The sequence below is a fragment of the Leuciscus leuciscus genome (genome assembly GCF_965113295.1).
Source record: "Leuciscus leuciscus genome assembly, chromosome: 21".
NCBI classification, from domain to species: Eukaryota; Metazoa; Chordata; class Actinopteri; order Cypriniformes; family Leuciscidae; genus Leuciscus; species Leuciscus leuciscus.
In genome coordinates this window covers 24245627-24259684 of record NC_138745.1, presented here as the reverse complement: position 1 = coordinate 24259684, position 14058 = coordinate 24245627, and the positions used below count along the sequence as shown (strand labels likewise).

General features: G+C 37.5%; 2 protein-coding genes across 8 annotated transcripts in view; one reads left to right on the top strand and one right to left on the bottom strand.

The window, feature by feature from the left end:
- The window catches only part of arhgap12b (Rho GTPase activating protein 12b), a 56415-nt gene extending 48728 nt beyond the window's left edge, over nucleotides 1-7687 (bottom strand). Inside the window, exon 1 of one of the 7 annotated variants that reach the window (XM_082151231.1) lies at nucleotides 7473-7687. The gene's annotated coding sequence lies outside the window, so the exon portion shown is untranslated. The remainder of the gene's footprint in view (nucleotides 1-7472) is intronic. The other 6 variants (XM_082151230.1, XM_082151233.1, XM_082151235.1 and 3 more) reach the window with 6 other exon arrangements.
- A 1503-nt stretch (nucleotides 7688-9190) lies between these two features.
- On the top strand, nucleotides 9191-13905 carry hexd (hexosaminidase d). The gene is made up of 12 exons (XM_082151257.1): nucleotides 9191-9496; nucleotides 9578-9693; nucleotides 9770-9857; nucleotides 10021-10185; nucleotides 10350-10533; nucleotides 10974-11045; nucleotides 11144-11342; nucleotides 11428-11510; nucleotides 11633-11705; nucleotides 12958-13068; nucleotides 13163-13252; nucleotides 13410-13905. Exons 1-12 carry the CDS (start codon nucleotides 9413-9415, stop codon nucleotides 13585-13587), a joined length of 1443 nt encoding a protein of 480 aa, XP_082007383.1. The 5' UTR covers nucleotides 9191-9412; the 3' UTR covers nucleotides 13588-13905.
- Nucleotides 13906-14058: the final 153 nt, after the last annotated feature.

The following is a 14058-nucleotide window of genomic DNA, read 5'->3' as shown; positions in this document are numbered from 1 at the left end:
GTTAAGGGAAACTAACATTTTAAAGACGCACTCTCTTAACTAAGCCATGAAACCTTCCCTACTTATAGTTAATCCACATGGTCTGTCCTTTAAGGGTCAGTCATGGAAGCTGATGGGTTTACTAAACATTTCAAAATAGCAACAAATATTATACAACCTGCTCAATGTGTGTGAAGCCATGCGGCGCTGTCAAATTTTAGATGTGGATTTGATGTGACATAAGGCACCTCTCAAAATAGCCATGGAGGAAAGGGACTGATAGAGGTTACTAAGACTGAATGAAACTGAATACTGTAACCAGACACAGACTACACCGATCCCTCCACTGAGAAAACCTTGCACTGTTAAATCAAGCACAGAGCCACATACAAACAATTCATACGCATAAAATAATACCTAATCAGTTGAATATATTTTAATCATGTGGCACATTTCCACATCAAATCATTACATTAATAAAGCTGTATCATGTTTGTTGGATGTAACCAATGTTTCTTTTGGAATTATTGAACCAATATGATTTACCTCAGACCCCAATTTGGCTACATTGACCCGACCTGACCATTACACTGACCTAAAGTAATTCTCTTTAAAATCAAACTTAGCTATATTATATTCAACCAATGAAAGTCAAACTTAAGTCAACTTAGTCAGCCTGTACAGTCAGATGCTGCCACATTAGCCAGTTTCAAGAAGTTGTTACACTCTCAGAAAATAAAGTACATAATTGTACCTTTAGGGGTACAATGGCTTGTCACTGGGACTGTACCCTCAAGGGTACAGCTTTTGTACCCTTGGCATAGGCCTTTTAATGCTTGGGAACATATATGTACCTTGAGGTCCAATAATAAGCCCTATATGGGGTACGTTAGTGTAGATTGTACCTTGGGGGGCAGAAATGGACTCCTACTGTACCCCTATTTCTGACAGTGTAAAAACAGGCATGATTAGTATTTTACTGTGTTGTACTCTAATGATTATTTTTGTATTATTTACATTTACATTTAGTCATTTAGCAGACGCTTTTGTCCAAATCGACTAAATTGGGACTAAATTAAGCAAGTCATCGTGAAGAGGCAAAAAACAACGCAAGAAGTGCTCAAAATACGAACTTCAGGCATTATTCAGAGTAGCATAAGCCCGATAAGCGAGAATTTACAGGTTTTTTTATGAGGTTAAGTGCTCACGGAAGAGAAGAGTTTTCAGCTCTTTTTTTTCAGCTCAGTATTATTCTTGTACTTCTGTATTTTATTTGCTTTTACTGTCTGTAGTGCTTTGGGTTTTAGAAAGCACATTATAAAATGTATTATTATTAGTTATATTACAATATATTTTATATTGTTTTGCCTGTCTTTTCTAAAATATCGCTACTACCTTCCTGATCATTTACAGCAGGACACAGCTGCCTTTCATCCAAAAGCTTCACAAAACGTTTGATTTTCAACCAAGCTTTAAATTGATGAACTCTCATCTTCGAACAGGTCAGCTCCCCCCCTCTCTTTCCATCTGTTACTCAACAAGCTTTTAAAGGGATAGTTCACCCGAAAATTCTGTAATTAATGCTCACCCTCATGTCGTTCCAAACCCGCAAGACTTTAGTTCATCTTCGGAACACAAACGAAGATCTTTTGAATGAAATCTGAGAGCTATCTGTCCCTCCATTGACAGCCTACGCAACTACCACTTTCAAGCCAATGCGTTCACGAGAGCACCATGACACGTGTGTTGTGTTGACGCGAGAGCAGACGTTGTTGCGTGAATGTGCGTTGGAGATTAATATTTAGTAAATAAAGTGGTCAATTATGTTTTTTTTAACAAAGAAAACACTTGCGTGGCTTCAGAAAATGTAGGTTACACCACTGGAGTCACATGGATTACTATAATGATGTCTTACCTTTCTGGGGCTTGAAAATGGTAGTTGCGTAGGCTGTCAATGGAGGGACAGAAAGCTCTCAGATTTCATTAAAAAGATCTTCATTTGTGTTTCGAAGATGAACGAATGTCTTACAGGTTTGGAATGAAATGAGGGTGAGTTAATTGACAGAATTTTCCTTTTTAGGTGATCTATCCCTTTAAACATTAGCTCTGAGACAGTCAAAGGGACTTTGTCATGATGATAAACCATTCAACACATATGTACTAAAACATCATTAGGGTCCTGAACCTCATGAGAAGGACACATAAAACTGAAGCCTGTTGCTGAAACAAAAACGATTTCTCACATGAGCTTCTCAACAACCACACATCTCTTCCACTATACAAGAAGTTTGACCCAGCATTGATTTAACCAGTGTAGAGCTGAAGGCCATCTACTCTCTCTGTCTTCACATTTTGCAGGAAAGACTCGTGCCAGTCTTGGCAGCAACTTCAATCTCTCACATTCTTTCATTTCCTGCATACTTCATCAAGCCCTACCGCAGGCACTCCAATATATGGAGGTACAAACAACAAGACAAGAGAATCTGATTCAAAGAAAACACCTAATAATATACAAAAAGAACAAAAGACTAAAGAAGAGCATGACTGGTAAAGGAGAGCTGCCAAACACTGCCGACTGCATCTTACTTTAAGAGGCTGTTCACACAGAATCTGTTTTTGCATTTCAGTGCGCTGCTTTTCAGTAGTTTTTAAATGTGAACATGCACTAGACAGACATGTTTGACCATTGCATTCAAGCCTTTTGCATGCAGTTTCACATGAATGACACGATGCTCTAAAAACGTGGCGCTCAAGTTTAAAGAACGCATCTTTAGACTTTTCCTTCCACTGCCCTGCGTCATGTAGGCTATTTAAATGCAAAAACCTCCTGTATAAATGGCCCTTTAGTGTGAACTGATACAGTAAGGGACACATGCCAAAGATCAAGCATTTATTTGATCAAAAATAAAAGTGAAGCAATTTTTTCAGGATTCTTTGATAAATAAAAAGTGAAATAGAAGTTCAGTAGAACTACTAGAATAGAATAACAGAAATAGTTGAAATAGTAATCTTTTGAAATATTATTATAAATGTCTTTACTGTCACTGTCAGACCATTTTTGTTTTCTCTAATACTAACCAACCTAAAGTTTATAACAAGCCTGTCCACTAAAACGCCCCATCCTCCCTTGACACCATGAACCATAACTTGAGCTAAACATAGTCCATCTTCTCCCTCTGCCAATAACATCCACATTTACACACAGGATCCCCAGGAGTCAAGCATGTTTGAAAGCTCGTGTTGCACACTGTTATCACTTGAAGGAAGTCTGAGGAATGAAGCCATTCAATGATTTCTGATAAGTAAGGGACATGGCGACATTTTAAAAAGAAACATTATTAACACACCACAGAGGGGAGAATAACAGGTGAAAGCTCTGATGGCAGTTATCCACCAACATTAAAACAGCTTGAGGCAAATCTTATCAACACTTGTTAAAGAGTAAAGCAGATCTTCATTAAAGTGAGCAAATAGACTAATTCAATCGAAAAAGTAGCACACAAGAATTTCAAATCTACCATGTGTCTCCCATTTGGGGACTTGACTGCTAACCAAAGTGGAGCTTCTATAAACAAGGAGCAGATGGAAGGTCTCCTCTGGGTGTGAGTGCAGTGTCAAAGCGGCCAACGCAACGTGTGAAGAAGTTACTCCCAACTTTGCAGCAAGATGAGTGAGACTGTCACTCCAGCAGAAATCCCATCATTGCAGGTGGATCTTGATATTCCTATTCAATTTGACTGAATTTCACATAGTGCCTCTATATACTGGGAAAAAAAGCTTTTACTTTCTAGGCTTCAAACTTACAGTAAAACCTAGAGCAGTCACAAAGAGCTTTACTAAGACATTAGCACCCATTACAAATGTGAATAATCATTCAGAAACAGCTAAAATACAATATGCAGCATTGTATCCAGAAATTGACATTATTAACACCCACCAAATGCAACCCACTTTGGCAGGTCGAATTTGATATAATACATTTTTCAACTGTAGACTTTTAAAAAGGTGTCTCAAATAATAAACTAAGTGCAATGTAGTGTTGTCAAATATTGATTTTTATCGATACTGAAGTATCTGAAAGGCTTCCAATTCTCATTTTCCGCAGAATAGATACACGATACCAGATGCACTTTCTCTCATCTCTCCGACAGCGAGTTGACACACAAACCAGCCTCAGCTCACTCACTCGTTTCTTTTCCTCTGGATGAATATTGTTGGTGTTACAGGGCTTACATTTCGGAGTGGGAGTGCACGTATTTCGCATAATTTTACACATTCTCGCAGGTTTTGTGCTCACACCCAAAGTGCACACACATAAAGCTGCCTTTCAGTACAAAATGTTGTTTTTTTATGCTGCTTATTGCGTTAAATACACACAAAATACAAAAAAAAAACTGGTCTTGCCGAGTATTCACATAAACACAGTCAGTTAAGTGAACGTAAACAGTTGAGAAAGAAAACGTATGTGTAACAGTATAATGCATCCTAATATACCTGCTGACAAATTATGAGATAATATTAAAAATATCTATATGGCAGTTTTTTTGGCAAAATTGTGGCCAGTGAAAAATGCTAGTAACTCAGTAGGCTAGTAACTTTGAAAAACCACTAGCCACATGAGCAAAAAAGCTAATGTCAAGCCCTAAATGTCTCCATTGCAAATGCTAACGTACTACAGAAAGGAGAAATAAATTGACAGCAGTTCTCTATGTATGTAACAATATAAGCCTACTCATTTTTCTTCAGCTTTAGGTTTCAATACCATTGCTCGAAGAAAGAAAAATAAATAACCAGAAATTAACCAGATTCAAACCAGAGAAGAAAAATGTATGGATGAGCCACACAAATCAAAGCAAATTTGAAAGCCATAGCAATTGTTGAGTCACAGACACAAATGCCTTGAACTTGAGAAAATACATGTCTCTGTTAAATCTCACTTTCCCCAAACGGAAACAAGGCTTGTAGTGTGACATTTACACTCTGGGCATGATCAAACTAAGCATTGCTACACAGTGGTCTTCAATATTACATAACATTTAGCAGCACTAAAAGCCAACATGAACCTACTATCAAATCAGCCAGTTGTAAATTTAAAGGCAAACATCATGACGAGAGGTTCACGATATGATTTCTTTATTTTTTTCACAAAACACAACTACCTGTATGTCTAAATTTGAAACCTGGGAAAATCCTGAGTTTTAAAGCAGTGTTTATATACAGATAACAGAAAACATTTTGAATCCCACAGTCTGAGAAAGGAGGATCCTAAGATTAGCCAGGATTACACTCACAAACACTGTCATCTTCTTTCGATTTTTTTTTTTTTTTTTTTGCGCAAAATTAAGTGTTTTGGTTTGATTAGCCTAGTTTGCAAATGATTTATAGGCAAAAGACAAGAAGAAAAAGTCTTCAAAAGTTTTGCAAACTATTACATGCTATTTAAGAGAATGTGAATGAAAAAGTAGTGTTTTGTTCATTAGTGACTTGTATTGTGTTGACAACTAATGTTTATAAAATGTTGTTTAACGATGTAATGTGTGGAGAACGGAAGTGATGAATAAACAAGATTGATGAACCTTGCTATTCCTTCTCTGCTTAATAACACAAGTAGAAACAATACATTTAGGTGTGGTTTCACAGACAGGGCTTAGATTAAGCAAGGAGAAGGCCTTAGTTAAATTAGGACAATTAGCTTTTATAAACGTTTCTTAGAAAAGAACATTACTGATGTGCATCATGAAACAAAACAATGGCACTGACATATTTTAAGATATGTCAGTGCAAGTTGCTTTCAGTTAAGACAGAACATGTATTTTAGTCTGGGACTAGGCTTAAGCCTTGTCTGTAAAACTGGGCATTAGTCCACATACCCGATCACTACCAGAACATGACACTACTAAATGCCACGGTGTCCATCACTAATAGATCAGACATAAGTCTTATCTCTCATTCCATGACATGACTTTCACCCACATTTGAACTAAAAGACTATACATTTTTGAAAATATAACAAGACATGTGATCAACACAGAATTGATAGAATCACCCTGTAGCCTACTGTGACAAGACCTTTGACAGTTTAATGCCTGTTTGAAATTAATTTGTGACTTTCAGTTTAAAAAAAGGCCCTGAAACTCAAAAAATTTTGTTTTCTTTTTCAACAAACAGTCAGTGAAAGGAAGTGCCGAATAAAAATTTAATCGAAAACCTTGAAAAGGAAAAAAAATTCACTGTGAATTTTTCTTTTCAAAAACAGTTAAAAGAGTTGAATGGGTAAGCTTGACAAATGCAGCCAGCGCTACAATTTTGCTAGCCTATTACATTTTTTTCAATGTATTTACTTGTCTTCCAACCTGTAGAAAGGCTCCAAGGAATAGGCTACTCATAAAATGAGTATTTAAAAAGCAATTAATTTTACACCAAAAAAAAATCAGAAATGGTTCTTTGTCATTCATCTTACTGACTTCAAACTGAGTCTTAAACCGATTAAACTCTTGTCTCCCTTTGACAAACAAACACCAAGGCTGGACTGGACAACCCTAGCCAGCAAAAAACCGGTTTGTTTGTCTAATCTACTGAGCCACTTAGCAGCCGTGAACACAAAGTGACCTTGCAGGCGGGACACGCATTATCGACAGCACTTTGTGAAGTGATTTTCAGCCGTCAGGTTCTCACACGTCAAACACTATTTGTCTTTGTTGCAGCGGTTCATTCAAGACGCATGCAGATGAGCCCAAACGTGAGCCGTCACTATTCCTCCAGCGAGCCAGTCCTGTAAGTAGAGAGCCCCGTTTCCCCTGGTAACCCGCCTTTGTTTGTGTAGCGGCTGGTCACTCATCACGGTCGCCAGTGCAGTCCCTCCCCGGACGAAGGCGACAGCGAGGCCGCAGGAGAAAGGGGGAAGGGTCGGTTCGGCCCATACACTTTCAAACAAAATACAGAAGTACAAACCAACAGTTCTGCCCAAGAAATGTTTACTGTGATAAATAACAGCTCGTTGAAACAAATGATGTGCCATAACAATAATGACACATTTTTTTCCAATAGCAAGAATAAACAAACATGCCAACTGCCAACACTAATTCTCGACTAGGATAGCTGCTACTCATCATAACTTTGATGAACCGTTTGCGCCCTTTTTGACTGATGACAGCTTATTACTTGCAAGCCAAGTGGTAATCAAAACAAACCACATATTATAAACACAGGTCTGAGTAAACCCTCTATAACTAGATAATAAAAATGAGCTGGGGTGTCAAATGCGAGGGAAACACATGGCTGTAATTTAAAAACCCGATGGGAGCATTTTGCCGCAGCACGATAGCAGGTTCCCCAAACCACGGATTACCAAAGCGGCTTTCGTGGTTGGCCGCAAGGTAGCAAACCGCTACGCAACAATCAGTCCCCAGCGGTCCCAACAATGCAACTCTTTATATTTGCAACAATGCGCCTTTGAAGCATAGGAATGAACGCAGAAATCTGCTCATACTGACCTGGCGTTCAGGGGGATCTGGGAGCGGTCATGCCCGTTAGTTGGTGGGTCTTTGAAATAAACTTTTCCCTTGCGGTCCTTGGCACTTGCGTGAAAAGATACTGCGCGGCAGCAACACAAAACACACGATCTGACCGCCTCGCGCTTCCAATCGCAGTAGTTCTCTGTGGGTGAGTGCATGCGCGTTCGCGTCGCTGCGCACTCCCGCCTGTCCTGTGAAGCTCTTTTGGACTGCTGATGCTCCTGTGTTACTGCATCAGGCCCCCTCGTGGTGCTGCAAGGCTCCCATTGATCCCCCTTCTGTTCAATGGAAAGTACGCAGAAGCGTTTGCGTTGTTCTGCATGCACAACACTCTTGTCACACATAATTTTTTGTACACACTTTTAAAGAACGTTTATTTTATTATATTTATTCTATTGCATTTTTGTTTTGCATTTGTCATTATATATTTTATTATTTATATTATTCATATTAAAAATGTGTTTATTTATTTTCTATTATTCTGTATTCTGTTCTACATTCTATTATTCTATCTTTTCGTTTGAAATTTGCCCAGATTGCAGGGAATTTTATACGATTTGTGTTTATATAAACCATTAATACAAACAAACATATTTCTTTTCTTTTTATTATTTATTAAGGGGTTCGTTGCTAATTTTTATAGGAAAATTAAAAAAAAAATGTGATCATTTGTACAGAGACAACTATTAGTTATTTCTCCTGTTTCTGATATTCAACAAGCAATTATTACCACACATATTGTGACATTTAGGAACAGTATATTCTTGTGTCTGTGAAATTTAATTAGCCACAGTTCATGAATCACCTTCCAGGAGTAGAACCAACACATTTTAATAACTAAGCTGTCACCAATTGCATTGTATTTTATTTGATTGAACTATAAATGGCAATATCACTAATATTGTACATTGAACCACTGTCCACTAGAGTGTTACATGTTCGACATGACAAGCTCAAATTATGTTGCTACAGATTCCAGTATCTTAAATTAATGCTTTCAAAGTGTAAATATATGAAGACCTCCGATGCAAAAGCCTCTAAAAGCCACCTCTGTCAAAAATGAGATAATAATATTGAGTGAATGCTCTCCGCACATAGTATACGCTCATCAGATACTTTCACTTCAAACTCACTAAATCCCAGCCTCAGCCCATTCAGAAATACCGGTTCTTGTGTAGAAACACATACATAGGAGTCTGATAAAAGGTTTTTTTTTATTTTTATTTTTTAATATGGCATTATTTTAGGTTATATTTTTTAGGCTTTTGCATCTGAAGTCTTCATATATATAAATTATATTTGTACATCTCTCAGTTGTCTTAACATTTAACTTGAAGATTTTTTAATATATATTTTTTATAATCATAATTTAGTTCAGTTTTCATATTTCAGCATTAAGTAAAAAACTATCTTTACATTTCCTCAGAATGTCAGAATTATTTTTATTTATTTATTTGTGTGTGTGTGTGTGTGTGTGTGTGTGTGTGTGTGTGTGTGTGTGTGTGTGTGTGTGTGTGTGTGTGTGTGTGTGTGTGTTAATATACTCTTATTCTAAAATAACATCCCTGCAGAGAACCAGTTCAAGTCTTCCGGTTCTGAGCGGACGTAAAAAGCGCTTGTAGTCCTTCGTCTGTATTGCTGCGGGTTTAAGGATGCACAAAAAAACTACAATGCCCGTCGTGCTTGAACAGGGTTGTAGGAGTGTACAGTAAAAAAAAAAATTAAACAGCGGTTCTTTCTCATGCTAAGCATCGTTGGGTTTAATGAAAGTGCGTATTTTTGGATAAAGGAACCAGGCTGAATAAGAAACGCATGAAAGGGGAATCTGTGCACATTATACCGTCTCGTAATTCAAATATGGTGTAAGAGTTACAATCTTTTTAAGGCGCAGTTAGCTTTTTTATTGTGCAGCACTTGCTATGGACCTGTCATTGCGCAGTTGCAAAAAGTTAGTTCATTTGGACCTGAAAGGGGCACCTCCTAGAATTGACTACCTAATTCAGGTACATCTCCTTTTACTATAATAATAACTGTCTAAATAAAACAAACGAATTAAGGAATTAACCACGATTATTTTTCCTCAGTTGATCCAGTTATTTGCTGATCTTGGTGCCAATGGCTTGCTCATTGAATATGAGGATATGTTTCCCTATGAAGGAGAGCTGAAAGTTCTGCAGTCTACGACTCAGCCTCCATACAGGTGAGGGTATATATTTTAAATGTAGATTTATTTTTGGGATAATTTAACTGATGAAAAATGCCTAATATTCAAACAGCCGTGAGGAGATTGCATCTATCCAGGATGCTGCCAGTAAAAGAGGGCTGGAGATCATTCCCCTGGTGCAGATGTTTGGACATTTGGAAGTAACTATGAAACTGATTTTTGTAATTTACATAAAGTGAGAAAGAGCCAAAGATTTGCCAGTTTAATATCAAAACACTACGCATTAAAATAAATGTATCAACAAAATAAACAAAATCAAATCATGCATATTCAAACATTAATATATAAAATTTTCTCAATCAGTTTGTCCTGAAGCACAAGGTGTTTAGAGATCTGCGGGAGGTGGATTACTGTCTGGGAACTCTGAACCCACACCATGATCGAGGAGTTAGGCTGGTGCAAGAGATGCTAAAACAAGTCATGAAGCTCCACCCTAAAAGTACCAACCTGCACATCGGAGCCGATGAGGTGAAGCCCAACCCTCTGTCAATAAAAAGAGTCACATGTCTGATTCCTGCAAGAAAAACTGTTGCCTCGAGATCTGTTCAGATCTTGAAAAAATAGATGTCTGACATAGGCTGCTAGTTTAATATTGGTCTGTTGATCAAATAACATTTGTTTTATTTTCATAGGTGTACATGCTTGGTCTCGGAGATGAGTCCAAACAGTGGTTAAGTGCTCCAGGTCGGAGCGTTCACAAGCTGTTCCTCAGTCATGTCATTAAAGTGGCGAAGGGAATTCAGAAAAGTGTGCCCAACCTTAAGTTGATCATGTGGGATGATATGCTCAGGTCCATGACCCCTGAGACCATTAAAGGTGATCATTTAATTATTATGATTTTGCTGTGTAGAAGAGGAAAGGATATATTCAATAAATAGTGTCGTATGTGAAAAATGTCTTAATTTTCTCACCCTCATGTTGTTCCAAACCTACATTTTTATGTAACCTCTTAATGACAGAATTTTTATTTTTGTGTGAGCCAATTGCCAAAAATCATACAATTATACATAAAAAGACAATAGAAAGTTTTTTTTTGGAGGGGTTTTGGACCACTGAGGAGGATGCACTTTTTTAATTGTTGGTCTTTGACTGATGCGACACATCTTGCTGTTCAAATATCATACTTAAATGCTCCACATCTTCCACACTTACACAAAGTGAAATAAAAGAAATTAAACAAATAATATAATATACTGTTAGTAATGACCAAATCAAATTTAACAGTAATTCCTATCCAATTTGTGATATTATTCCAGAGAGCGGTCTTGTTGGACTAGTGCAACCAATGTTGTGGGATTACAGCCCTGCTCTGGATGTCAAAAACACTGGTACTTTGCTCAGTATTTTACATTTAAGTTACTGTTAAATGCTTTGAATTATTTGTTCATAATAATGCTTGATCATTTTACATGCACTCTCTCTCCAGTTGAGCTAATGGAGCTGTATAAGTCTGCGGGTATGTCACAGCAGTGGGTCGCCAGCTCTTTTAAAGGCTCGACCACCGTGCACACCTGCGTGACCAGCACTCAGAGGCATGTGGACAACCATTTGCAATGGCTCAAAGTGGTATCCAACCTGTCAGCTGGCATTGAGCTACAGGGAATTGCACTAACTGGATGGCAAAGGTTAAATGACATCCTCACTATCACTAGAATCAGTCTTCTTATTGGCCAAGGCAACAACTTATATGTTTCTTTTTTTTCCCTTAAGATATGACCACCTGTCTGTTTTGTGTGAACTGATGCCCGTGAGTTTGCCCTCTCTGGCGTCTTGTTTGCAAACTCTTCTGCACGGTCAGTCTCTTCTATTTTTACTCCTTTAAGTTTCTTTTTCTTTAGTGCTTGCGTGGCAAATTGGTTGGAGTAAATGCATATTATGAATGCTAAACTCACTATAGCTGCTCACTGTGATTCAGGTTGCTTTACTGAAGAGGTTCAAAAGAAGGTGGTTAAGACACTTGGCACTGTGGAAGTAGGAGACTTAGAGAGGTACCTTTCATTCATACACGTGTCCTGAAAGAAAAAAGCATGTGAGTGTGTAACACTTATGCTGGGTACACACCAAAAGATAATCGGGCTGATTTTGGGCCGATTTCTCCCCTTCCGACAATCCTAGCTATGTCCCGATTATCTTGATGGTTTAACAGATTATTTTATCAGATTTTCCCTTGGTGTGAGGTGTGTTAAGAGTGTCCGAACCTGCTCGGAAGAACGTCGGAGCCGCTCCGATCGCGAATCGTAAATATTAAACATGTTTAATATTTACGATCAGAAATCCTGATGTGTGGGGGGAACTCCGAGGACAAACACGCGCACGCTCTGGAGATTATCACGTGAAACGAAACAATATCCAATCAGAAAGCGAGATGATGGAAGACACGGTCATTCTCACACACACACACACACACTTGCAGGAAGCTTAATGTTAAGATTTAGTATTCATAAGTGTAAATTTCGAGGAAACAAGCCTTTGTTTTTCATTCTAAGAGCAGAAATTTTACAATACCTAAACACAATATTGGGTTTGAAAAATAAGAAAGCTGCAAAGTGCGTTTCAATCTGTAAACATTTTCAAATTTTTGTTTGACTTTTAAGTTTGTCACTGTTTATGTATATGTCTTTTTATGTTTGTTTATCGGCTTTACTCTTTGTACCCCCCTGACTGTAATTGTATCATTCTTAAAATCAATAAAAGAAAAAAAAAGAAAAAAAAAAGAAAAGCTGAGTGTTAAGGGTTCAGTGAGGTTCTATAGACTAGAGGGATTAAATTACTTTTTCTAAAGAGACAATAAATCCAATAGAGAATAAATAAAGACAATAAAGAATGAATATATTTCTGTATAAAAGGTTATATATAATGGTAGGTACAATGTTTTTTTCACGTGAATTTTCTGTGAAAATCATTCCAAACACTATCGTAATTTCTTCCTGCATATCGTCCGTCATGCTTATTCTGAAGTCTCACGATATTTTGCGAGATTTCCTGTGTTCATAGTCGAGACTCTGGTTGAAAATCTGTTTGTGTGTGGTGTGCTGTCTTTGTCACATCATGGCACACCACACACTATAGGAGCAAAACGCTTAAATCTAGGATTTTTTGTCCTCATGTTTGTGGTCTGTCACATTTTGAAAATCTTATAAGATGTAAAAAATCTTTTGGTGTGTACCCAGCATAAGAAACCTCAAGGGTTACTTTGAAATAGACTCATTTACAGCATATTCTTTGGCCTCTGTGTCCCAGATCGTCTTCCAAGATGCCTTCCTCCTTTGTTGGGGCGAAACTAGCTGAACTCATAGTGAAGGTGACGTCTTTGCTGGAGTCTGCAGAACTGAGACAATTTCAGAACAATATGTGAGTTCAGGGCCATTAGGGTTTCACTTTTAAAAGATGCTTTGAAGTTATTGCAAAGTTCTCACTAACAGTTGTATTCATTTTTGCATAATAGGTTTGTGAGGGGCTGGTTCACGCCATATCACATTCAAAGGAAGACCGTTAACCCACTTATTGCTCAACAGATTAAAACACAAGCAAAAATGTAAGTCTTTTATTATGAATACAGTAGTGTATGTATAGTTAGCTTTTTTCACAACATTCTTTCTTACCATGTTTCTTATTCAAGTGCATGTGCATTTTAAACAAGTCCCTTATATGATAAAATATATCCCTATTTTTCTTCTCGTCTGCTCCAACAGGATTCTTGATGATGTGGAGATTCAGGTGCAAGAGGTGAGGGGAGAGATGTGTCTTCTGTACTCAGTCTCTACAGTTCAGGAGTGGATGGACCAACACGTCACCCCAGTGCTGGAGCCTCTGCGCAACCTATTGAGAGACACTGAAAGCGTTCTAAATGAAATGGGATTCTGTACTTAATCTACCTCTCAATCTTAATCTTAAATTTGGTGCATGCATTTCATTTGAAAACTTTATTTGGTTCCTTTCTATTTAAACTCTACTTGCAGTGCAATGTAAAGCATATAGAACCACAACTGAACATCTGAACATTCACAAACAACTGAGATGGCTTGTGTTTGTGGGGTGGGGGGGGGGGGGGGGTAATATATAATAAAATATAACACTACTATGATATTTGTTTCATTTAAAATGATCACCAACCAGTGTGTACATGAATGAAATTAAAATCTCTCATTCTGATTTCCATGCAGAATAAATACATTTTAAACTTTTAAACTTGTTTTTCTTTTCAGCGGGATTGTTGAATTAATCCATCCACAGATGTGTTATTTTAGTATGTATATTATTATACTATTTATTGATATTTTGAATTAGCTTTGTCAATTAGTCATTTTTATTAGTTTATATATGAAGAGTTCAGATGCAAAA

Bases quoted from the DNA above. Each gene is read 5' to 3' on its own strand.
- hexd (XM_082151257.1), top strand. From the start codon at position 9,413: ATGGACCTGTCATTGCGCAGTTGCAAAAAGTTAGTTCATTTGGACCTG. The intron at 9,497-9,577 runs GTACATCTCCTT...ATTTTTCCTCAG, and splicing joins GAATTGACTACCTAATTCAG to TTGATCCAGTTATTTGCTGA. The intron at 11,706-12,957 runs GTACCTTTCATT...TCTGTGTCCCAG, and splicing joins GAAGTAGGAGACTTAGAGAG to ATCGTCTTCCAAGATGCCTT.